Below are 26,569 nucleotides of genomic sequence, written 5' to 3'. Positions count from 1 at the left end.
GAGTCAGAGGTTCACTCTCTTGCCCAGGCTGGGGTGCAACAGCAAGCTCATCGCACACCACAGCTTTAATCCGCTGGGCTCAGGCAATCCTTCCACCTCAGCCTTCCAAGTAGCTGGGACTACAGGTGTGCACCACCACACCCGGCTAATTATTTTTATTTATTGTAGAGACCAGGTCTCACCAAGTTGCCCATGCTGGCCTTGAACCCTTGAGCTTAGGCAATTATCTCACCTCCGCCTCCCAAAGTGCTGGGATTATAGGCGTGAGCCACCACACCAGGCGTCAGTTTCTATTTGCTCCAAAAACAAACAAAAACTTGTAATGTGAGAAGATAGCACATTTGTACTGTAACATCCAAAAGGATCTGCAAAACCATTATTACAGAAAACAAATACTCCAGAACAGGTTTCTATACTACAAAATTATAGCAAAAAAAAAATGAAAGTAAAAAGTTACATCTTGCTCTCCCTCAATGCACTTAAGACCCTAAAAAGATGTTTGTAATCCTCCCTAACACGTGCTCTAAACAGCAATTAAAACAAAATCCAAGCAATATAAATTATTTAAAGAATTGCTATACTACATTTGTTGAAAAATTAATGTATCCTTCTTAAGTGATTTGGTTCTAAAATATGAAAAATTATATACATCCTTTTAGAGGGACATTTGCTTCTGGTTATTTATACTCTTAATTGTAATAATTTTTTGGTTAATGCTGAAGAAAATATTTAAAAATAATTCCCATTATGATACCTCATTTATTATTTAAGTTGAAGGGGACATATGATTACATAGGAATGTAAAACATTTTATCTTTAGACTAGAGTCAAAATTAATTTTGTAAGGAAACCTCTGTCCAGATTTACAGGTATATCGACCAACAGTTTAAGAGTTTACAAAATTAAATATGCAAAGTAATCTCTCTAACTTGGATTTTATGAAAGACTTATATCAACTAACTCCCATTTTCATAAAGAAAACAAACTCACTAGGTAAACCAGATGTGGACAACTCCTAAATGCTGCTGAGGAAACACATTTTCTAAAATACATTATACAGAAGAATTCACAGTTTCATTGACGAACAACTGAGATGTTGCAACTCAGAGTTTTGAAGAATTCATAGCTATTTTGGAAGGCTGTAATCAAAACACTGAATAATGGATGCTCACTTTCAACCAGAAATATGTCCCTCTGTTCCTTCTGGTCACTTCTGATCAATCAGTTAACTTTTTCATTACAAAGCAACATTCTATCCTTTTGATATACATCTACTCTATAGGTCTCAATAATTGCAAAACAATGCAAAAAACTTAATGCATGATTCTAATGTTTTATGACTGTAGCTTATGCTAAATGCAAACATAATACAGTCTTTCCTTCTTAAAAAAAATCATACTGTATTAACTAACTTCAGTTTAATTCCCAACACAACTCCATAATTCTGTATTTAATGCTTTGGTGTTATTGATATTTCATACAAAAGCAAGCAAAATATTTGAGTTCCTATCTTTTTAGCATTTTTTTTCACGTTCCTACTCATTTTTCTAGCCATCTTCAATAATATACGAGAAACAAATAGATGTTTATGGCTCTTTCAATTGCCAATTTTTTCTCTTTGCTTTTCTTTTCTGATTTTTGTACCCAGATGATGATGCTGTTTCTCAATTTTCCTTCCAGAATTGTAGAGAGTTCTAGGATTAACACTTTTTCTGCCGACTCTTATTTCAATCTAGCTCCTACTTCTGAACAGAAAACTGAAACAAGAACTATCTTTTCAAAGACAAACGGCTGGCTTTTCTTTTACCCTCATATTCTTAAGAAAACTCTATTCTGAATTTGCCAATAGAAAATGATGTCTGAGTTGCAAAAGATATCTGAAGCTAGCTATGCCATATGTAGCTGTTTGGTGCCTCAGGTTATTTTTAAAAGGTTATTTTTTTTTTTATCTTGACAACTTCTCTCCTTTTGAAAAATGTAGGCATACATCTTAATCCATAATTCAATGTCTTGATATGGGGAAGCCCAAGCAATAGTATTTCATGAGATATAAACTTCCACATTATCAAAGATTTAAATGAGACAACTGCCTATATTCTGCATGTTGGGCAATATTTCAACTGCACAATGAACAAAAACTAGCTGAAGTTAGGATTTCACCCTTGGCAAAAATGATACCTATGAAAACGGATACCCAAAACCTAAAATGCGAGTCTCGTCACACTGCTTATTTTCTATGACTTAGAACATAAAATAAGGAAAGAAACTATTACCTATTCCTAACAAAACAGTGTAGACAGAAATACAAAAGTTAGAAGGAGTCTTTAGGCCACAATAAGACTCCTAGTATTGTAGAACATAAAATGGAATCATTTAAGAGTTCAATTAAAGTAAAAAACAAAATTATTTAAAAGAGCACAGAAATTGTGCTTAAAAAAAATGGGTTAGGCCATTGCTTTGCTAAGCTATAGTCTGACCGTGTGGCTCCTTGAGCCATGGTCGCCATGTTTCCTAGGCTTGGCCCCCTCCCCTGTCTTGGGGAGGTGAATCTCTCCTCTCTCTCTCTCTCTCAATTTACTTTCTAAATAAACTATATTTTTTAATCTAAAAAAAATGGTTTAGAGGGAAGGGGATGAGAAAGGTGAGAAAACGCACTCCCCGACTCCTTACCCATTGTTGTTGTTGCTGGAGCTCCCTGATGGTATGTTCAGCTTGCTCCAGCTTAGCACTGGCCTCAGCGCTCTGCTGTTGGATGGTGGCCAACTCCCGTTTTATGAGGTAGTTTTCCTCAGCCTCCTGGGCTCTTGTCACTTGTCCCTTAGGACGTAATTTGTTTGTGTGTAAAGCAATTTCAATTTAGGATAAATTCAAGAAAGACTGCCTTTGTGAGGTTTAGTTATTTACTTTGGCACCTCAGAGAATAGAACAGCCTAAGTAAGCAGCTTGTTATTGCTTCAGCCCATTTTGAGAAACTAAATTAAAAATTTACCTGATAATCTTAAGAACAATTCTTCTTTCAGTCAATAAAAATTTAATTCATGCAATAGTACTAAGTTTTACATGCAGAAATAAAATTTTCAACGAATAGTGGTTAATTCTATAGAATTCACTGATTGCCATTTTGAAATAAATACTTTAAAAAATAAGGTTAGCTCTAAAACGTGCAAAAGGTGCTCTTAATAAATCAAGGTAATGGTTATCAAAAATTAAGTTTACACCCACATATACCTCCCAAAAAATTACTTCTATGAAAATGCATGTAAAATCGCATGCATTAAAACATGAATGTCTAGGTTTAGGACTTTCCTTAGAAGTAAAGTTAGAGAAAATGCTAAAAAAAAAAAAAAAAAATTTATACCTGTATCAATCTATCTGCCAAGGAAGCACTTTCCTACAAAAGGAAAAATTCAGATAGAAATATAAGAGAAAGAAATACAAAAGATAAAATTAGGAATAAGAAGAAACAAACATACCCAAATTCCACCTACTTTTCATTGTTAATTAAAATGAACATTTAAATTTTTAAACTTTTTTTTTAGTTAGTCTCATTCTATCACCCAGGCTGGAGTGCAGTGGCATGCTCACAGCCACCGTGGCCTCGACCTGCTGGGCTCAGGCAATCCTTCCACCTCAATCTTCTAAGTAGCTGGATCCACAGGTATGCAACACCACGCCTGGCTAATTTTTCAATTTATTGTAGAGACAAGGTCTGGCCAAGTTACCCATGCTGGTCTCAAACCCCTGGGCTCAGGCAATCCTCTCGCCTCTGCCTCCCAAAGTGCTGGGATTACAGGCGTGGAGCCATCACACCTAAAACTATTTTTTTACTGAATGTGTTTTTATTATTAAACCTTAAGAAAAATATATCAAAACAAGCAAACACTGCCAAAAATCACGTGTTTCTAGAAGAGATCAAACATAAATTTTGAGTGGTTTTTTTTATTACTTGGGACAAGCAAACAAATTTTGAAAGCATATCTTTACATCTTTATTTTTAGATTTAATCATATTGTCAACCCACTTATATGAAAGGGAGAAGGAATTTGAGTAAACAATCCCACTTATAAAGTACGACAGCAATTTGTGTAACAGCAATGTCCAAAGAAACAAAGCAAGGAAAATATGACAAATGAAATTAATGAGCTCAACTTAAACTCCAGCAATAGAGTAAAGAAACCTTTTGATTACAGAATTCAATTGATACACAAATATTTATAGAATTCTAAAGTGCTAACACACTCAGTTCACCTAAGCCAGTAAAAAAACTTATTTAATTTTCTAGAAGCATGCTGAAGTTTCAATGAAATAAGAATGCATTCTCTGAAAATCTCTCACTCCAAAGTCAAAAACCTATCTAAGAAGGTGTACACTTGACTGCCATGTGAGTATTTAGTGGGAAGAAAAGGGTATATAATTAGAACAACTTAAAAACAATTAAGTATAACCTTCTTGTGGAGTCACCAAAAGAGAAGAATTATCCTCATAGGAACTCTAATACAAGGAAACTATTTTTGACTTAATAAAATGCATCTGCAATTATACAACACAGACATGTAATAAACATTCTGTTCCTGTGCACTTCTATTTAATATGAAATAATCAATACCTTCCAAACAAAAGATAAATACTGAAAAATATCCATATTTCCATCTTGAATATTTATCTATAGCTTTTTAGAAAAATTGTAAGCTACTTGGAAACATTAAGCCACTTTTAAACCCATTTAAACCTCTGGTTTAAAAAAAAAAGTGCCAAAAGAATTTGTGAATTCAGATGTTTTTCTTTTAATAAAGCAAAACTTCTACACACCACTTTTACTACTCAATTCATTCTTTACAGTATCAGAAAACAACTACAAGCATCAAAACCATAACATGGAAAATAATGCAAAACCTCCTTACTCACCCAGTTATTTTATATAAAAAGAGAAGAGGTAACAAGTAGATATCAAAATAATTCTAAGAACCAAAAGTTTGTGCACAACTCCCCTATGTTGAAAATCAACACAAGAGTGAATTTTTATATAAGGAATCAGTCATTTTGACTATACTTAAAGCAATCCAAGGTCTTAAGGGAATCATTGCTACATTCAACATCACATCTGAAACTAATCTTTAAAAGGTTATATCAGAATGGATTCTCAACAAGATTCTAAAAGAACATACTTTTTAAGAGATTATATTACAAGAAAACAAATGACAATGTTACTTTTAACCTTAGTTAAAATTTTAACATGGAAGTCCAAGTGCTAGTACTGAACAATTTTTATTAATAACAAGTTATTTGGTTAAACAGTAAGAAAAGCAAGCTAAGCAGTCAATACGACGACTTAGGAGATACGTCCCAGAATTTTTGAGGATTTATTTAAAATATAGAGAAAAATACTATGCATTCAACAGAAACTTGCATAAGTATCATTTACTTACTTTTTCTAATGTTTCAATGCGCTGTTTTAAAAGCCTATTTTCTGTGCGTAACCTCTGCCAAAAAAGAAAAAAGAAATGACATTTATCAACCCAGCACCAAATGAATTTTAGATATAAGCTACATACAGAAATAACCCCTTTTTTCTATACTTATAATGACTCAAATCAATATTTTTATATGTTTTTAACATTTCCACTTAGAAAAAATTCTAACTTGCATATCTCCAACAGAGTCTATCTATGTAATTAGCATTCAAATGTAGGTTGAATTACGAAATAGGAAGTCTGATAAATGCACATTTATAGAATAAACATCAAATTGTCAGTTTGGATAACAACAGTCTTCATTTATATTACAGATGGCAAGTTGCATGATTTCTTTACGTTCTGATAATACAAAAGAAACTATCATTGTTTTCTATTTGAAAAAAATTAAAAGCTCTAATTGCTAGTATTTTCTCATAGTTCAAAATTAACAACACATAAAAAACACTTCACCTAATCGTTCCGTGCCTGGCTCCCAAAACTTGTCAAGTTACTGTCATCAAGTAATAAATTCAAATCACACTACATATTTTAAAAATCCCTTTGCATATTCCAGCAACAAAATTTCTTACTAACCCCTATATAAATTATTCCTTTATTTTTTAATCCTCTATGCGTTGTCCCTTCATTTTGCCTTTACTCAACTTCCAAACTTCCTCTTACCTTTTTGTACCAATTGGTTCCAGAGCCCAATCAAGCCTTCTTCCAACCCCATCTTCCTTTAAATTTCTGCTAAGAATGTCTTTCTCAGAAAATCCTTCCATCAATTCAATCCACTGTTTTGTCAATAAAGACTTAAATATAATTTGTCTATTAGTTTATTTAGCATATAAAATGTATATAATATATAAAGTCTCAGTTCAGGGAAATAAGAAACTACGATCTATTGCAACTTATTAAATGGGCCATACACTGGAACAAATCATAGTTATTACAAAGATACCTTGCAAATTGTATTTTCTTGTACTGCTCACTAAAATATATTTACTATTTGAAATGGACATTATGTGTGATCTCAGACTGCAGAATCACAGCTTGAGGAGCAGAAAACTAAGTCCAACCAGACAACTGAGTGAATGAAGTTAGTTACAACAGAAATAATGTGTTAGAAAAAAAATAAAATTCAGAACTAAATTCACCTCTATTTCCTTTCTCTACCTCCTTTAAAGCTTCTGAAATCAGCCAGGTATGGTGGTGAGCACCTGTAGTTCCAACTACTTGGAAAGCTGAGGCGGAAGGATTGCCTGAGCCCAGCAAGTTGAAACTGCAGTGGCCGTGACTGTGCCACTGCACGCCAGCCTGGGCAACAGAGTGAGACTCCAACTCAAAACAAAACAAAAAAAAGCTTCTGAAATCTATTTAATTATAAATAAAAAGCTAAGTGGCTTTTCTTCCACAAATATCCAGCCAAATGTCTTAATACCACTTTTAAAATAAATCATTGCCTCCTCACTTGTGTGATATTTACATATTTAATAGACCTGTTCGGTTAACACAGACCATTTTGGAGTTACCTTTAGGTTTCTTTTCCTCTCTCTCTTTTTTTTTTTTTTTTTTTTTTACTACAAGTGTCTTTTTTTTTTTTGACTAATATCACGGTTTGTTGATAATTATCGCTTTACAATCCCTTTCAATATCTAGTAGAGCTAATTCCCCCCATTCTTACATTGTTTGGTTTATCCTTTCCAAATCCCAAACACAAGTATACTAAGTAGTTAAGAGACTAGGTTTTGAAGTTAGGCAGATGTGGGTTCAAATCTTTATGATGAACACTTGTACATGTCATTCAATGTCTTAGAATCTCCATTTCTGGCTGGGCACGGTGGCTCACGACTATAATTCCAGCACTTTGGGAGGCTGAGGTGAGAGGACTGCCTGAGCCCGCAGGGTTTGAGACCAGCCTGGGCAACTTGGCAAGACCTCACCTCTACAATAAATAAAATTTTTTAAAAATTAGTCAGGCGTGGTGGCACGTGCATGTAGTTCCAGCTACTTGGAAGGCTGAGGTAGAAGGATTGCCTGAGCCCAGCAGGTCAAGGCTGCGGTGGCCAAGAGCGTGCCACTGCCCTCCAGTCTGGGTGACAGAGTGAGACTCCAACTCAAAAAAAAAAAAATCTCCACTTCCTCACTAGAAAATTAGAGTAATAAAACTTATAAAGGAAAATTAAATGGGATAGCATGGCACTTAATATATGCCAAATACTCAGTTAATAAGTATCACTCACAATATTTTTGAAGTTAGGCATGAATATTATTTTATCACTTTTACCTATTTTTTCAGAATTATTCTTTAGATATTTTTATTGTTCTGGAGTTCTACAAGGATTTAAATTTCACTGGATTTGTTAACATTTTGTTGGAAATTTCATATCTTTACATAACATGAAGCTACTTTTGTCTCCTTGTAATCATCTTTTTTAAATGTCTGTGTGCAAAGTTTTTCAGTGTTTGTTATGGTCTATTCTACTTTTCATTTGCATTACTTCTAGATATCCTCTTATTTTTATTTTAAATGGAACTTTTTTTTTTTTTTTTAGAGTCTCACCATCGCCCATACTGGAGTACAGCAGTCTCAACCTGCTGGGCTCAGGGAATCCTTCTGCCTCAGCCTCCAAAGTAACTTGAACTACAGGTGTGTGCCACCATACCCAGCTAATTTTTTGATTTGTTGTAGAGAGGAGCTCTCACCAAATTGCCCAGTTAAGATTTTAATACCCACCACCAATCTGCTTTTTTCTAGTTTATAACCATGCCAATAAAACTACGGTCATTTCTTCATCCTCATTCCACAAAACAATCTTCAGCACTTGACACAATAAATTCTCTCTTTCTGAAACAATTTCTCTTGGCTTCTAAGGCACTACACTTACCTGGTTTTTTCTTATTTTGCTGCTTTCTCTCATCTTCCTCACTTTTATTTATTTATTTTTCCTTCCCCGCCCCCCTTCCTCACTTTTAAATGCTGGCTTACTCTCAGGCTCAAATTTTTTTCATTTTAATTTTTTTAGTCAGTGTCTCATTCTATTGCCAGGCTGGAGTGCAGTGATACAAACATGGCTCACTGTAGCCTCCAACTCCTGGGCTCAAAGAAAGCCTCCTGCATCAGCCTCCCAAGTAGCTGGGACTATAGGTGCAAGTCACCACAACTGGCTATTTTTGTTGATGTTGTTGTTGTAGTAGAGATGAGTTCTTGCTTTGTTGCCCAGGCTGGTCTAGAACTCCTGGGCTGAAGCGATCTTCTTACCTCCACCTCCCAAAGTGCCAGAATTACAGGAGTTCAATTTTTGAACTCTCTTCTCTATTTTATCTACACTCATTTCCTAGGTAATCTCATCCATTCTCGAAGCTTTTAGTACCATCATTCTGCCAATAACTAAAAAATGAGTATTGTTCCTGTCTTGTCTTAACTCAAGATCTGAATATTCAAGATCTGGACATCTCCTAGGCATCTCATTCCTAAAGTATCCAAAACTGAGCTCCTGGTATTCATTCCTTCTCCACTAACCATATCCTCCTGTAGTCTGCCCATCTCAAGTCACAACAACTCCCTATTTCTGACTGTCTGGGCCTCAAAGTAGATTCCTTTCCTCTTACATCTCTACATTTAACCTGTCAGCTTTACATTCAATCTGTCAACTTTATACTTAAAATCTACTCAGAGGCTGGGCGCAGTGGCTTATGCCTATAATCCCAGCACTTTGGGAGGTCGAAGCAAGAGGACTACCTGAGCTCAGGTAGTTCAAGACCAGCCTGGGCAACTTGGTAAGACCTCATCTCTACAATAAACCGAAAAATTAGCCAGGCGTAGTAGCGCGTGCCTATAGTTCCAGCTACTTGGAAGGATTGCCTGAGCCCAGCAGGTAGAGACTGCAGTGGCCGTAAGCGTGCCACTGCACTCCAGTCTGGGCAACAGAGTGAGACTCCAACTGAAAAAAAAAAACCTACTCAGAATCCAGTCACTCCTTATCACCTCAGTCCAAGCCATCATCATCTTCTGCCTGCATGACCACATAGGCCTTCATCAGAGATGCTCTCAATTCTGCAGTTTACTCTCAGCATAGCAGCCAGAAGGATCCACTGAACTTAAGCCAGGTCTTGTTCTCCTTTACTACTGAAAACCCTAATGGCTCCCATCTCCCCAGAGTAAAAGCCGAAGTCATTACCGAGACTGACAAAACCCAGCAACCACTCTATCTTACCTCCTCTCAGTTTCTCATCATTCATGCTGCTTCACCATGTCCTCACCAGGCACACTCCTGAATAGGCTCTGCCCTCTTCCAGGTAGTCACATATGAGTATCTAGTTCTGTCACCTCCTTCAGGTCTTTATTCAAAAGTCACCTGACCAACTTTTCTAAATTTTGACCTGAATACTACCATTTTATATTCCCCTTCTCTGAGGTATTTTTTTTTTCCTCTTAATATCTATCACCATCCAAAATACTGTACATTTTACTTTTCTCTTTATTGTGACTTCCATACTAGCATGTAAGCTCCATGAAGGCAGAAATTGGTCTGTTTTATAATCACCTTTGGCATGTAGTAGGCACTACAAACTACCTGCTAAATGGATGAGTTACTGAATAAATTATGCTATCATACCTCCATTGGATAGTATTGTGTAGCTATTAGTTTTTTAATTAAAAGTTTGATATACCACAGAAAAGCGGGCATCCAACTACAGCTTACATCATATATACATCAAAGTCTCTCTTGGAAAGCAACACAGTGTATATATATTGAACACATATGGGTCTTAGAATAACACAAATCAGAGTTCAAGTCCTTGACTTTCACTGTTTCCTAGCAAGTAACCATTGGCATATTATTTGAGCTTTCTAAAGCTTAGTTTCTTCACAGAAAGATGAGGATAAAGAAGCCTTCCATAAAGTTATTGTAGGAATAAGGGGAGATGATACATGTAAATGGCCTATTATCTATTAAGGGCTAAATAAATGTGAGGTTCAATTCTACAAATACCTCACAATGACTGTTCAAATAGAATTCCTGGACAACTTAGAAAACATTTACCATGTTTTCTTTTTTATGCCAGGCAGGAAATGCATACATGTTTTTACATGATTTTCTGGCTTGCAGTATATCTGAAATGTACCATAATTTTTGAAACAGGGAAAAATATTTAACTTTTGACTAAAAATCACTCTGGAAATTTCTAACACTTCTCGTTTGTAGGGCTTTAGATCTCTACATCCCAAAGCACAAATTTAAATAGGAAAACTAGACTACCAGTTCATGTGTCTATCTTAACTAGATCGGGGGAATCAAAGTTTTATTTTTAAAGATTTGTGGGTTACCCTCATATAAGCTAGAATTTAATATTTCTTACCTCCTCCCCCTCAGGCGGAACATCAAGAGATGGGAAGAAGATACTGATAAAGATGTTTCTATTAACAAAAAATTTTACACAGTAAACTGTAAGATGCTGCATATGAAGCCATTATTATCACACTTTCCTACAACACTTTTAGGGAAGGAGTAGGAAAAAATGCTTAAGAGCCCCATCCTAAGCAGGAAGCTCACTGAAAGATATATATATTTCTTAGAAAATAGAAGATCACCACCCCAAAGTTCTTAGAATTTTATTAAAAACAACAAAGACCTTAAATACATTTCACAACACCAAGAACTGATTTTATACTTTCATATCACAACCTCAAATAATGTGATGATCATACATACCATTTCCCAGTTTAAAGAAGGGCACAGAACTACCTCCCCTAGGGCTTTTAAGGAGGACCAGGGCAAGAAACTACTCTTTGAGCAAAATCCATTCCCCTGTAAAACAGTCTTTCTGGAAAGGAGGGAGTGTGAAGTGTCATTTCCCATTTTACAGCAAGGCTCTATTAATACATAGCTAATGGATTAAAAATAAGGTGGTCATCTGATCCTGAAGTGAGCTGTCAGGTCCAAGTTAAAAATCCAAATACACGCAAACATGAAGTACAAAAAAAGTACAATCATTCAAAAATTGTTTTGGTTTTGTCTTTTTGGGGAACTGGGGCAGTGAAGAAAGATGACAATGGTACATGTAAGAAAGAACTATGTGGAAAGATTACAAGAAAGGAAAAGACTGCCTTTGAGATCAGCAAACTTTATTTACCTGATATGTTCCACTAACTTTTTTTTTTTTTTTTTTTTACTTTTTATTTCAGATTCTTCTCTACAAACAATTGTATGCCATCTGCCTGAGATACATTGGAGCTGGTATTTAAAAGCATCTTGTAAGGCAAAATGTAAACTATAACTTTCCCCAAAACCAATGAGATAAACTGCAAACATAGCCTAAAGCCTGCTAAAGATATATTTTCTGAAAATGTCTTTTGGTGTTTCTCTACTCGTTTATTTTATTTTATTTTATTTATTATGAGTTGAAGTCTCACTCTGTCACCCAGGCTGAGTGGCACACTCACAGCCATCGCAGCCTCAGTCTGCCTCAGCTTTCCAAGTAGCTGGAACTACAAGTGCATACCACCATGTCTAGCTAATTTTTGGATTTATTGTAGAGACAAGGTCTCACCAAGTTGCCCAGACTGGTATCGAACCCCTGGGCTCAGGCAATCCTCTCACCTCAGTCTCCCAAAGTGCTGGAATTACAGGCGTGAGCCACCATACCTGGCTCTTATACTTAATTTTATAAGAAATGTCTTTAAGAATAAGGACTGTTTATAGAACTGTAATTTTTTTTCCTATAACACAGCATGGTGAAATGAACAGGATGGCTTCCCCATCCTCAGATTCTTGATCTGCAGATTCAAATATTTGTGGTATGCGATAACCCACATTCTCTCTCCACTCAACAGGATGATGTATTTTTTATTTTCAGTAGGTTGAAGTGCTGGATATGATTTAATATTACCCTTACTCATGGGGCCTAAAAGAAAAGCAAATGGTAGAAGAGCAGTTGGGTTTCAATATTTTTTAAAGGGGGGGATAAGAAGGAAAAAACATCCACAGGGGACTCTTCTCTCGCTATGAAAAATGTGGAAATATCTATTTCCATTAGATAGGGAATAAGTTAGAAATGAGACTAACACATCTGGAAAGGGAGGAAAGAGTTGACAGAGGAAAACAGGAGGGACAGTCTCTCAGGAGGATTCTGAGGAGGATGAAGCAAGAGAGAGCACCAGTTTAAAAGAACGCATTCCCGGCAGAGAAGTGGCTCAGCCTGTAATCCCAGCACTTTGGGAGACTGAGGTGAGAGGACTGCCTGAGTCGGGGGCTCAAGACCAGTCTGGGCAGCTTGGTGAGACCTTGTCTCTAAAATAAATAAAAAAATTAGCCAGGTGTGGAGGGGCACGCCTGTGGTTCCAGATTCTTGGAAGGCTGAGGCAGAAGGATGGCCCAAGTCCAGCAAGTCGAGGCTGCGGTGGCTGTGACCATTGACACTCCAATCCAGCCTGGGCAACAGAGTGAGACTCCGACTCAAAAAAAAAAAGACCCATTCCTTTGTCAAAGGAATCTGTGAGGTACAAGTGGTATTATATAGCAAGACCCAATTAACACATGGCTAATTAGCTGTAGATGAAGTGGTCATCTGATGTCTTGCCAGGTCCAAGTAAAAAATCAGAAATACTCAAACAAAGTTTAAACAAGGAGGAAGGAGTCACTCAATAAAAACTGTTTTGTTCTGACATGTTCTTCAGGGGGGATGAGGGCAGTCAAGAGATTAGAAACTGAATCAGCCAATCACTGAGTTCCTTGACTCATGCTTCAGTCACCATCCCCCTCTTGCAATATCAGCATAAAAGCTGACACAACTTTCCATAGGTCCCAGCTTCAAGAGTACCAAAGACCTTCAACTTAAGAATTCCCTGGCTTACATGGGGTACAAATTTTAGAATTTTAGGGCACATACAGGGTACTTATATGCCCTTTGAACAGAAAACCTACCGTTTCTCTGGAGAGAAGCAGTTCAAAAATATAACCCTTGCTTAGAGAAGAAATTATTGTATTAGTCAATGCTTCCTGCAGCTCTGGCACAGCCATAATTAGTTCTAGTGTAATGTTTGCTCTATTTATTGTTTACCTCAGATCATGCTGCTGTGTCAGCATAAAATGTGGTATACGAGGGAGGGCCAAAAAAACCCACAATGATTTTTTGGAGGGAAGGCCCCTTGTAGTACAGGCTTCCCCCACTAGGTCGATGTATTAGGAACCCATCACCATCAGTGTACCAGCTAGTGTTGTTGTGAGAGGCTACATTTGGCTTCGGTGGAATTTTTTTTTTTTTTAGGATTCTTTCAACACGTTTGCCCATTTCATGGTGGGTGATTTACGAGCACACCTGCCCACGCTGTATTGAATGTTCAGCAGTTTTTGACGAACAAATGGCATGATTCCATGCCTCACCCTCCCTATTTACCCCATCTCACCCTAAGTGATTTTTTTTGTTGTTGTTTCCCCAGATGAAAGAATTCCCCAAAGGGAAACATTTTGCTGATGCAGATGAGGCCGAACAAAAAACAGCAGAAGCACTAAAAGGCATCATAATTAATGAGTCGAAAAATGTTTTGAGCAGTGAAACAAGTGTCTTGATAGGTGGAGTGCATAAAACAAGGAGTATTTTGAAGTTGACTGAAATTTAAACATGTAAGAATAAATACACATTTTTTATGAATAAATTCCGGGATTTTGGGGATTCCCCCCACACATTATCTTTCCTACCACATTTTTAAATGTGCCTAAATGGACTCTTCCCCATGGAAGTGTTTTCTCCTGATGAACCAACAGGCCTTGGAAAAGAGAAGAGCTGCTCTCTCACATTGTAATGAAAGTCATTTCAGTCACATTATCCTGCTTTTTTAAAATGTCCACTTTAACTATAATCTAGTAAATTTATAAATCAATATAAAAATGAATAAATACAAATTTACTGCAAATAGGTAACAACACATCAACATAAATTAACATCTACTGCCAAATAACTGATTTCAATCAATTCATCTTCAGTCTCTAAAAAAAGCCCTGAAACACTTACTTTAATTTCCACTTGCTCTTCCATTTCTTTGGTTTTTATTGTAGTGTACTCCTTTTCAAGCCTAAGAAGAAGGGAAAAAAAGAGTTAAAAGTACGTTTTCCTTCAAAAGTAGTTATTAATTCTAAAATTTTTAAAATATATGAACATAAAATAAAATTTTAGTTTCTCCCAGTTTATAACTTGAAAAATTTGGTATGAGAAAAGTCATCTAAATTGTCATATGAGTTCTTTTTTTAAAAAAATCATTTCAGCCGGGCTCGGTGGCTCAGCCTGTAATCCCGCGCCTTTGGGAGGCTGAAGTGAGTGGATTGCCTGAGCCCGTGGGTTTGAGACCCGCCTGGGCAGGTGAGACCTCATTTCTACAATAAATCAAAAAATTTAGCGGGGCGTGGTAGCGTGCGCCTGTAGTACCAGCTACTTGGAAGGCTGAGGCGGAAGGATCGCCGGAGCCCAGCAGGTCGAGGCTGCAGTGGCCAGCGGCCACTGCACTCCAGTCTGGGCGACAGAGTGAGGCTCCAACTCAAAAAAAAATAAAAGGTTAGTGAAGGGAAAGGGACAAGTATTCCTTACAGAAGAATTCCAATTAATACACAAAGGAATTAAACAATATAAAAATCATCACTAGAAGGCTGGGTGCAGGGGCTCACATCTGTAATCCCAGCACATTAGGATGCTGAGGCAGGGTTGCTTGAGCCCAGGAATTCAGGACCAGCCTAGGCAACACAGCAAGACCTTGTCTCTACAAAAAAATTTAAAACTTAGCCAGGTGTGGTGGCATGTGCCTGTAGTCCCAGCTACTCAGGAGGCTGAGGTGGAAGATCGCCTGACCTCAGGAGGTCGAGGCTGCAGTGAGCTGTGAATGTGCCACCACACTCCAGCATCAGTATCAGAATGAGACCTCAACTCAAAAAAAAAAACAAAAACAAACAACAACTCACCATTAGAACACTACAATAATAACCACTGAAGGAAGAGCCACTAATGGATGCTAAAATTAGTGGGACAAAGTTTAAGCACAGTATCAAATTATCTCCCCTAAAATATTTAGTAAGTACTAAAGGAAAATAGTAAATTTATGGTACAGAATGCTGGCATACAACACCTGAGCTAAATGATCAAGGTTAACATCACCAGTAATACACACTGACATTATCCATCTCCTGCTAAGAAGTACGGAGAAAGGTACATCAACTCTGTGGTATCCTTCCCAATAATGCATATCCTTAATCTAATTAAGAGATAACATAAAACAAACCCAAACTGAAAGACATCCTATGTAATAACTGATCAGCTTTCTTTAGAAGTGCCAGTGTTACAAAAGACAAGACCGTCACTGATTAGAAGGGAGTAAGACATGACAAACACAACGTACTGTTTTTGCAACTCTACTGTAAGTCTAAAATTATATTTTTAAAATGTATAGGACACACAAAAATTACTCTGAACAAATTTTGTCTTGATCTTGACCAAAAATATCAACACCAAGTTTACTCCAAATATTAATCAGATCAGCCATGGCTTGAGACCAGCCTAGGCAGACTATTGAAATTTCATCTCTACAACAAAATCAAAAAAATTAGCCAGGCGTGGTGGTACACGCCTGTCAGTCCCAGCTACTCTGGATGTGAGGGGGAAGGATCAACTGAGCCTAGGAAATTGAGGCTGCTATGAGCAATGATCATCATGATCGTGTCACTGCACTCCAGCCTGGGTGACAGAGTGAGACCCCACCTCAAAACAAACAAACAAACAAATATTAACCAGGTCAGGCTCCAAATAATCTATAAATTACTTTGAAAAATCAAATTCTCTCTCAAAAAGGACACATTTTATTAATTACTATATGCATAATCAGTAACTTTTTAATATCGGTTGTTACACCCCCTCTGGGGTTTCAAAAAAGGTAGAGAAACCTGCCTACCATCGTTGTCTTGACTGCTACACTACTATAATTCTCTTAAAAGATTGCAAGCTATCCCAAAGAATGTATAGAAGAGTCCATAATCCTGCAAAATATTCTCAACAATGGCCGCACTGTTGAAATAAGCTTATAGCCTTCACAATGTCTGCTCTGAAGTAGTTACTGTGATGTATTATGTGAAAAGAATCGGCTGGGCACAATGGCTCACACTTGTAATCCCAGCACTTTGGGAGGCGGAAGCAAGAGGACTGCCTGAGCCCGGGGATTGGAGACCAGCCTGGGCAACTTGGCAAGATCTCATCTCTAAAAAGAAAAAAAAACAAAGAAAATATCATTACTCATTCATACATCTAAAACTCAACACTAGGAGTCATCACATAATCTTTGCCTCTCAATTCAGTCATTAAGCATGATCAATTCAACCTCCTAAACAATACTCTAAAATCCATCTCCACTAATAGTGTTCCACTATAATAAACTCAATTTTTTAAAAAAAATTTAGGTTTACGCAAAGATTATGAGGATAGTACAGAGTTTCCATGCACCCCATCTCAGTTCCCCCTATTATTAGCATGTTATATTAGTATGGTACATTGTTATAACTAATGAACAATATTTAATACATTGCTTTATACAGATTTCCCTAGTTTTTGCCTAATGTCCTTTTAACTGTCATTCAGGATCACTTTACATTTAGCTGTCATGTCTCCTTAGTCAGTTTCTCAGATTTTCCTTGTTTTTAACAACTTTGACAGTTTTGAGGAGTACTAATCAGGTGTTTTGTAAAATGTTGTTCAAATGGGATCTGTCTCAAGTTTTTCTCATGATTATACTGGGGTTATGGGTCTTCAGGAGGGAGAACACAGAGGTAAGTACCATTTTCATCACAGCATATTAAGGATACAAACTATCAACATCACTATTGACATTGATCGTGATCACCTGGCTAAGGTAGTACTTGACAGGTTTCTTCTCTGTAAAGTGACTTTGTTCTCCCTTCGCTGACAGTGTTTTTAGGTAGAGACTAATAACTGTTCTTTCTACTGCCAGTTTCATCACTCAACGTTTTCTGCATACTGTTACCAGAGTGGTCTTTTTAAAATGTTTATTTGGATCATGCCGCTCACAAAGTGTCAGTGGATACTTACTGCCTTCAAACTAAATTTCAAAGGCTTACCAAAAGTAATCAAAACTCTTTGGAGAAATAGCTTATTCCTGAGTAGCAGCAGGGAAGGTATAAGATGAGCCTGGAACATTCTGTTGCCCAAAAGAAAGGAAATTTTCAAAGAATCATGAGAACATGTCAAAAAAACATAGCAACCAGTTTTAAGGGGTCCCATCAGACACATCAATTTGACAGTAATGAATTATAACTAATTGAATAAAATGAGAGTTCATGAACTCATACTGACATAAATAAATGAATGACAATGAGGGAAAGCTTCACCCTACAGTAGAATGCTGATTAATAAATAGGGAATGAAGGAGAAAAACATAAATGGGTATCAAACTGGTACAGTCAACTTATTGACTGTAAAGATGGAGGTTATTATGTAATCTCAAAGTAAGATGCCACAAATGATTTTTTATGAAAGAGAAAACAGTAACTTTACTGTTAATGAAACCTGACAGATTATCACCTTAATCAAATGATCAAAGCTAATAGTACCAATTTTGAGAGAAATCATTATCATATATGGGAAAATGAGAAGATACAGCATCACTGGTATACCTATCAAAAACACACAAACTGAATTTAATCATGAGGAAATCTCAGAAAAACTCAAATTTTGAGATTTTCTACAAAATAACTGGATTGGACATTTTTTAAACATACCAAGGTCAAGGAACACATGGCAGGCTGAGGAGCTGTTTCAGATGAAAGGAGAAATCCTACACCTGATACGAAAGTGGACCCTGGCCTGAAGGGTGAGAGGAGTAGGGAAGACAGCTATAATGGATAGGATTGGGACAGATAATGAAATGTGAACATGCACTGTGGATTAGATAATAGTATCTGCAATTTTCTTGCTTTGATGAACTACTAGGTTTATGTTTTTTTAAAAAAGTTGCACTTAGAAAGTAAACATTCAAGTATTTAAGGATAAAGGGCCCAGTATCTCAACTTACTCTGAAATGGATATCCCCCAAAATGGGTACAAATTTTACTTAAACACTCACACAATTATAATCTATATTTAAATCTATCTATCTATCTATCTATCTATCTATCTATATCTGTAGGAGAGAGGATAATGAAGCAAGAGACAAAATGTAAATAATTGGTGAATTTGAATAAAGAGTATATGTGAGTCTCTTGTACTACATTTGTAACTTTTTAGTAAGTTTTAAAGTATGCCGACAATAAATCATTAAAAAAAAGTCAGAGGCTGGCCAGACACAGTAACATAAGCCTGTAATCCCAGCACTTTGGGAGGTCGAAGCAGGGGACCGCTTGAGGCCAGGAGTTCAGAGCTTAAGTGAGCTATGATTGAGTAACTATACTCCAACCTGGGCAACAGAGCAACAGATGCTGACTCTTAAAAAAAAAAAAGTGATAGCATGGACGTGGTATAAAGGGAACAGTTATACAATTTTGGTAGGAATGTAAATTAGTACAAACTCTATGAAATCAGTATGGAGATTTTTCTAAGAACTAAAAGTAGATCTACCATTTGATCCATCAATCCAACCAGTAGGTATCCACCCAATGGAACAGAAGTCATTATATAAAAAAGACACCTTCACCCACATGTTCATCACAGCACAATGCATAATTGCAAAGATGTGGAATCAACCTAAATGCCCATCAACCCCACCAATCAGTGGATAATGACAATGTAGTATGTGGTATATATGCACTATTCAGTCATCAAAACGAATGAAATAGTGTCTTTTGCAGCAACTTGGATGGAAATGGAGAACATCATCCTAAGTGAACCAACGTAGGAACAAAAACCCAAACATCACAGGTTCTCACTTATAAGCGGAAGCTAAACTAAGGATCTGCAAAGGCATAGAGAATGGTATGATGGACACTGGAGACTCAGGAGAGGGAGGGGAAAAGGGTGGTGGGTCTGCAATCTGCAACAACAGTCTCCACTCCCATAATTCAGTGAATCCAGGAGATGAAGGATGAGAAAAAGGGGAGAGAGTTATTCTTTGCCAGGCAAAGGGAGACAGTTAGGCTAAATGCCTTCAAAACCACTGCTTCCCCAAAGAAAAGAGCCAAGGAAATTCTATAAGTTGAGTCTCAGGAAATCACCATCTAGGCTACAAATCCTTGCTTGGGCTACATGATGCCCGATCTCCTTCACCCACCACGAGTTAACAGTTAACCAGGCCTATGTGAAGTCTGACATCCTTCAGGCCTCCTGATCCTGCTAACATTTTCTTGCACATAACCATAAGGATAACGTTTTAGAATTTAAGCCTAGGCTTACAGAAAGTTACAACACTTAAACGGGGGACAATCAAGAAAAAAGATCTGCTATTTTCAACAAGCTATCTTGGCACATTTAGATACACAATTTTAAATTAATTAGATATATGAAATTTAAGAAATTCCTGTTTCCAGAGCCTGACCTATAACAGGACAAGAAATCATCTATCAGATACAATGTGTGTAGGTGGGAGTGGTGGGTCCACTTAAAGCCCAGACTTCTTCACTACTATACAACGCAGCCATGTAGCCAAAAACGATCTGTATCCCCTAAAGCTACTGAAATAGAGAAAAAAATAAGGCTGGGCACAGTGGCTCGTGCCTGTAATCCCAGCACTCTGGGAGGCAGGTAACAGAGGACTGCCTCAGCCCAGGGGTTAGAGACCAGCCTGGGCACTTGGCAAGACCTTATTTCTACAATAAAATCAAAAACTTAGCCAGGTGCAGTGGTGCACACCTGTAGTTCTAGTTAGTTAGAAGGTTGAGGAGGAAGGCTCGCCTGAGCCCAGCAAGTCGAGGCTGTAGTGACCATGAGTGTGCCATTGCACTCCAGCCTGGGCGACAGAGTGAGACTCTGACCCCAAAAAACAAACAAACAAACAAAAAGTCAAAGGCTAAGATTTGTCTCTTGTAATTTCAATGTCTTAAGGGAACGTCTGAGTCTTTATACCTATTAATCTTCTGAAATGCTCTCCTTCTCCTCACATGGTTAACCTCTACTTACACAAAAAAAGAATGAAACTTTAAAAACCAAATCCTGTCACTTTCCTCAAAATCCTCTAATGGTTTCCCGTCAGACTCAGACTAAAATCTAGCCCACGAGGAAGTCAATAATGCTTAATATGACTTTTGACAACAATGAAAATGTGCTATATCTGTGTTGCCCAATACAGTAGACACTACCCACAAACAACTAATGGGCACTTGAAATATAACTGATGAAACAAATCTTTAGTTATGTTCAATCTCAATAGTCACATGCAGGTAGTGGCTACTACAGTGGACTGCATGGCTTTAAACACCCCCATCTGCCCACCATGCTTCTGACTTCCTTGCTCACCACATTCCAATTTGCCTGTGCTTTTCCAGTCATCTGATTGTCTTGCCATTCTCTGAACATACATCACATTCTTGCTTCAGTCTTCATCCTCACTGTTCTCTCACTGCAGGATACACTCCCCCCAGATAATGTCTGCTCAGAAGGTGCCATACCAGCCTTTGAGCCCTATCTCTGAGCACTCTATCTAAAGGAGTGCCCCATCACTCTACACCCTTCATCCTGCTTTGTTTCCTTCATGGCACTTTCACTGACAGACATTACACTGTTTATGAGTCCTGTATACATCTGGTGTATTTCAGTAAGTTCCATATCTGCAGAGATTTTCTGTTGTAGTCATCATTTAACCTAAGCAATTAGAAACAAAGGTCTTCAAAACTGTATCCCAGTCATCTTTTTTCTTTTTGATATTCTTTTTGAGTTAGAGTCTCACTCTGTCGCCCAGACTGGAGTGCAGTGGTACGCTCCCGGTCACCGCAGCTTCACCCTGCTGGGCTCTGGTGATCCTTCCGCCTCAGCCTTCCAAGTAGCCAGAACTACAGGCATGCACTACCACGCCCGGCTAATCTTTGACTTACTGTAGAGATGAAGTCTCACCAAGTTGCCCAGGCGGGTTTCGAACCTGCGGGCTCAGGCAATTCACTCACCTTGGCCTCCCAAAGCGCTGGGATTACAGGCTGAGCCACCGAGTCCGGCCTACTCTGGTCATCTTGACAGAACTACCTGGAACTTCCTGCTCTGCTATCATCCTATACCATGCCGGTAGTCTTCATATTTTTCTGCTTATATAACTGCTAAAAGAATGCTTCCTCAAACACATTTTAATGACTTCTAATTTTTTTTAACCTGAAGTGCATATAATTGCAAAGGATGTAATTTATATGTGCTTTAACATTAACATAAGTTCTGCACTTACTCAAAATGAAAGCCAAAGTCAGTCTACCCAAAGGACTGTAAGACCCCCGTTTCCCCTCCAACGCATCTCCCACCTCTTTCCTCTTGGCATACTCTATCTCAGCCACCCTGGTCACCATGACATTTGTCAAACACACCAAGCACATTTCAATCTCTGAGGGTTTGCACTACTTGTTCCCTACGTTCGGAAAGATCTTTGAATTATCTGCATGACTTGTCTCTTTTTCTTTTTTTGAATCAGAGTCCCACTGTCACCCAGGCTGGAGTACAGTGGCATGCTCACAGCCACCGCAGCCTCCACCTGCTGGGCTCAGGTGATCCTTCCGCCCCAGCCTTCCAAGTAGCTGGAACCACTGGCATGTGCCACCACGTCTGACTAATTTTTTTATTTATTGTAGAAACGAGGTCTTGTCATGTTGCCCAGGCTAGTCTCGAACCCCTGAGCTCAGGTAATCCTCTGGCTCTGGCCTCTGCCTACCAAAGGGATTACAGGCTTGAGTCACCGTACCACCTGGCCAGTTTGTCTCTTTTATCAGGTCCCTTCTTAAACACCACCTTCTATGAAAGTTCTCTGCCTGCCACCCTATTTAAAAAAGAATATCACCCACTTACCACTCACTCTAGTATCTCTACTCAGATTGTCTTTCAACACAGCATTTACTGTTATCTGACAGGTAATTTTGTTTAATTTCTGCCTCATCACACAGGCAACAGAATGTAAGCTTCATGAGAAGGCATAAAATCAATATCATATTTTTAGCACCTAGAGCAATAGGAGCACATACTGAGTACTCAGAAATATTTATTAAATAAATGAACAAATAGGATTATTTCAAAAGGAGTTGTCTTAGTGAAAGAGTAAGGGCAGATAACAGATGACAAGGGGTTAAGCAATGATTCAGTCATTGCTATGAAGTCATGCTATTTTTTTTCTTTCTGTTTTTTTGAGAGGGATGGAGTCTCACTCCGTTGCCCAGGCTGGATGCAATGGCATGCTCACGGCCACCCCAGCCTCGACCAGCTGGGCTCCAGCAATCCTTCCACCTCCGCCTAATTTTTGATTTACTGTAGAGACGAGGTCTCACCAAGTTGCCAGGCTGGGTCATGCTTATTTTCTAACTCTGTCCATGGAACAATCCTAAAAACTATGATACCACACAAAATAATGAGGATCCTTCACACCCAGAGTTTAGCCTCTAAATACTACTCCTCACTAAAAGGAACCAGGCATGGGGCAGAAAATATACATGATGAAGCTGGAACATCTTTTGTATCTGAAAACAAGGGAGTGTTTAGAGACTGAAGGGGTCATGTTAAAAGGACACAGGAGGCTGGGGACCATGGCCCAGGCCTGTAATCCCAGCACTTTGGGAGGCCAAGGTGAGATCCCTTGAACCCAGGAGTTTGAGACCAGCCTGGGCAACATTGAGAGACTCATCTCTACAAAAAAAATTTTTTTTAATTGGCTGGGTGTGGTGGTACACACCTATAGTCTCGGGCACTCAGGAGGCTAATGCAGGAGGATCGCTTGAGCCCAGGAGTTCAAGACTACAATTAGCTGTGCTCATGCCACTGCACCTGAGCAACAGAGTGAGACCCTGACTTGAAAATAAAAAGGACAGAGGAGCTATCATAAAAGGCTCCTGTCAGACAAAATTGAGTTTTTGAGCAACAAATATAAAGACTATATTAGATTAAAACATACTAAATATAAATTCCTAAATCCTTAATAATACCTCCCCGCTAAAAAATAGAATAATTTAAAAGAACATCAGTCCCACTAACTCCTTTCTCTGGAAATTGGTAATTAAAGGGAAATAACAGTAGTCACATGTATTTCCAGTAGAATGAAATTAGCTGCTATTAATGAAGAAAAAGTTAATAAAGTCAATTAATAAATGTAAGAAGAATTTTATCTTAAAAGTCATAATTTTTGGCCAGTGTGGTAGCTCATGCCTATAAATCCAGCACTTTAGGAGGCAGAGGTAAGAGAACTGCATGAACTCAGGGGATCTAGGCCAGCCTGGGCAGCTTAGCGAGACCATGTCTCTACAAAAAAATTTTAAAATTATCCAGGCGAGTTGGCACACGCTGGTAGTTTCAGCTACTTAGGGGACTGAGGGGGAAGGATCACCTGAGCCCAGTAGGTTGAGGCTGCAGTAGCCATGAGCATGCCACTGCACTCCAGCCTGGGTGACAGAGTGAGACCCCAACTCAAAAAAAAAAAAAAAATCATGATTTTTACTGGGTGTGGAGGCTCATGCCTATAATGCCAACTCTTTGGGAGGCCAAGGTGGGAGGATCACTTGAAGTCAGAAGTTCAAGATCAGCCTGAGAAACAAAGCAAGACCCTGTAGCTACAAAAACTTTCAAAAAAAAAAAATAGCTGGACATGGTTGCACATGCCTATAGTCCTAGCGACTAGGGAGGCTGAATGAGAGGATTGCTTGAGCCCAGGAGTTCAAGGTTACAATAAGTTATGATTGCACCACCACACTCCAGCCTGGATGGCAAAGCAAGAGACCCCGTCTCTAAAAAAAGGAAACAAAAAATCAGGATTTTGTTATCCTAAATGAAACAACTTAAACATGAAAAGTATCTTAAATGATACTTTGGAGCAATATGAACAAGAGATGAAAAGTCAAGTTGAACTGGATATTTTCCAGTGCCAAAGCATCAATTTATAGAGTACTCACTGGTTGCCAAGAGGGAAAAACATAACTTTATAATAAAGAAATCTGATTGTCATTACCTACATCCAGTCATCGGTCATGGCATCTCTAGTAACAGTGAGACATGCATCTTTTAAGATGAAGTACATAGTATCACCTATTAAGTATTCTTGCCCAAAAAAAAAAAAAAATGTTCTTAATCTAATTAAGTCTTCATATCTTCACTTTTAGATTCCAGTTTACAGAAAATACAAGAGATAGGGAAGTTAAATGAGATCACGAGAAAGTAATCAGATAAATCCTTAAGATTAGATATTCTCTGTACAACTGACTTGCTCTCTTCAACAGGTCGGCATTTTAAAAAGGTTTGGGGTAGTCAATGCCAATCTAAACTAAAAGAAACCTAAGAGACAACAACTGAATGCAGTGCCACCATGGCAAAAGACTTTCTTGGCACAACTAGGAAAATGTGAACATAGACTGGAGATTAAGCAATATTATGAAATCATTGTTAAGTGGTAAAAGCAACATGATGGGGAGGTAAATATGTTTATTTTATGGAGGTGAATACTGATGTACTAAAGAGTGAAGTGTCACAATTCCTATGGTTAACTTTGAAACACTTACAAAATAAGTATGACAAAATATTAATGACTATCAATACTAGAAAATAAGCACATGGATAATTACTATTCTATCTTTCTGTATGTCTGAAAATTTTTCCAACTGAAACAAAGGCAGGCTGGGTGCAGTGGCTTATGCCTGTAATCCCAGCATTTTGGGAAGCGGAGGCGAGAAGATTGCCTGAGCCCGGGGGTTCGAAACCAACCTGGGCAACTTGGTGAGACCTTGTCTCTATAATAAATTAAAAAAAAAAAATTAGTTAGGTGTGGTGGCACACACCTGTAGGAAGGATTGCCTGAACTTAGAAAGTCAAGATTGCGGTGGCCATGAGTGTGCACTCCAGCCTGGGTAACAAAATGAGACTCTGACTCTAAAAAATGAAAAAAGAAAAAAAGGCAGATAAAATGTGATCTGTAGCTAAATGAATAATCTATTCTTTCCTTCACCATTAAGCTTCATAGAAGGAGAATGAAATACTACATGAGGAAGGTCTTGTTTTGTTGCTTCTAAGTCAGAACTTAAAATTACCTTCTTAGATTGAAGAAAATGAAACTAAAGAAAGAGAGCAGTTGAAGATTAAGGACAGAAGAAATAATTAATGAAGCAAGGACCTGCAAGAGACGGCAATAAATAACATCCTGTATCTTGAATTAGCATTATAAAAGAATAAAATACTGTATTCTGAACAGGAAAGAAAAAAGAACCCAGCTAGGTGTACAAGATGAAAGACAGCGGGTTCCAGAAGTTTGAAAATTATGGCTGATTACTTAGAAATAAGGTAACCTACTGAGGGCCAGGTATGGCCAAAAGGGGATAGGAGCTTGGAAAGAATGATAAGGTCTGAAATAGCCACTGTGAAGAATGGGAGACTAATCAAAGCCAAGATCAATACACATGGAGGGGCACAGGAAACATAAGTCACTGTCAGTGATCTCAGTAACTATGCGATAATCCTTGGCTACATGAATACAGGACACAGAAGGGCAGAGGAAGAAGCATACTTATTCAGGCCAGAGACCTTGATAAAGCAGAACAGGGACAGTATGACTATGGGAGTTAAAGAACTAGAAGGTCCGCCGTTCAACAAGTTAACAGAATAACTGCAGTTTCAGAAGTAGAATTGTACACGTGATAAGATCTAAGAGGAGAATCCGTTACCAAGGAGGTTAAGAACTTCATTATCCATCAGACTTTTTTTTTTTTTGAGTTGGAGTCCCACTCTGTCGCCCAGGCTGGAGTGCAGTGGTATGCTCACGGCCACCCCAACATCAACCTGCTGAATTCCAGTGATCCTTCCACCTCAACCTTTCAAGTAGGCGGAACTATAGGCACGCATTACCATGCCTAGGCTAATTTTTTTATTTGTTGTAGAGATGAGGTCTCACCAAGTTGCCTAGGCTGTTCTCGAAACCGTGGACTCAGGCAGCCCCCTTACCTCAGCCTCCCAAAGTGCTGGGATTACAGGCTTGA

The 26,569-nt window shown here is 38.1% G+C and overlaps 1 protein-coding gene across 1 annotated transcript in view; it reads right to left on the bottom strand.

The window, feature by feature from the left end:
• The window catches only part of EVI5 (ecotropic viral integration site 5), a gene marked incomplete at its 5' end in the record, with an annotated part of 141,020 nt that overhangs the window by 100,817 nt on the left and 13,634 nt on the right, over positions 1-26,569 (bottom strand). The window contains 4 exons of the mRNA XM_021711472.1: positions 2,671-2,817; positions 3,359-3,391; positions 5,427-5,480; positions 14,469-14,529. Coding sequence (XP_021567147.1) covers positions 2,671-2,817; positions 3,359-3,391; positions 5,427-5,480; positions 14,469-14,529 — 295 coding nt within the window. The remainder of the gene's footprint in view (positions 1-2,670; positions 2,818-3,358; positions 3,392-5,426; positions 5,481-14,468; positions 14,530-26,569) is intronic.

The sequence above is a fragment of the Carlito syrichta genome, unplaced genomic scaffold, assembly GCF_000164805.1.
Source record: "Carlito syrichta isolate Samal-C Ts95f unplaced genomic scaffold, Tarsius_syrichta-2.0.1 Scaffold302314, whole genome shotgun sequence".
In the NCBI taxonomy this organism is placed as follows: domain Eukaryota; kingdom Metazoa; phylum Chordata; class Mammalia; order Primates; family Tarsiidae; genus Carlito; species Carlito syrichta.
Note: the sequence above shows the minus strand (reverse complement) of the source record. Positions and strands in the feature narration are given on the sequence as shown.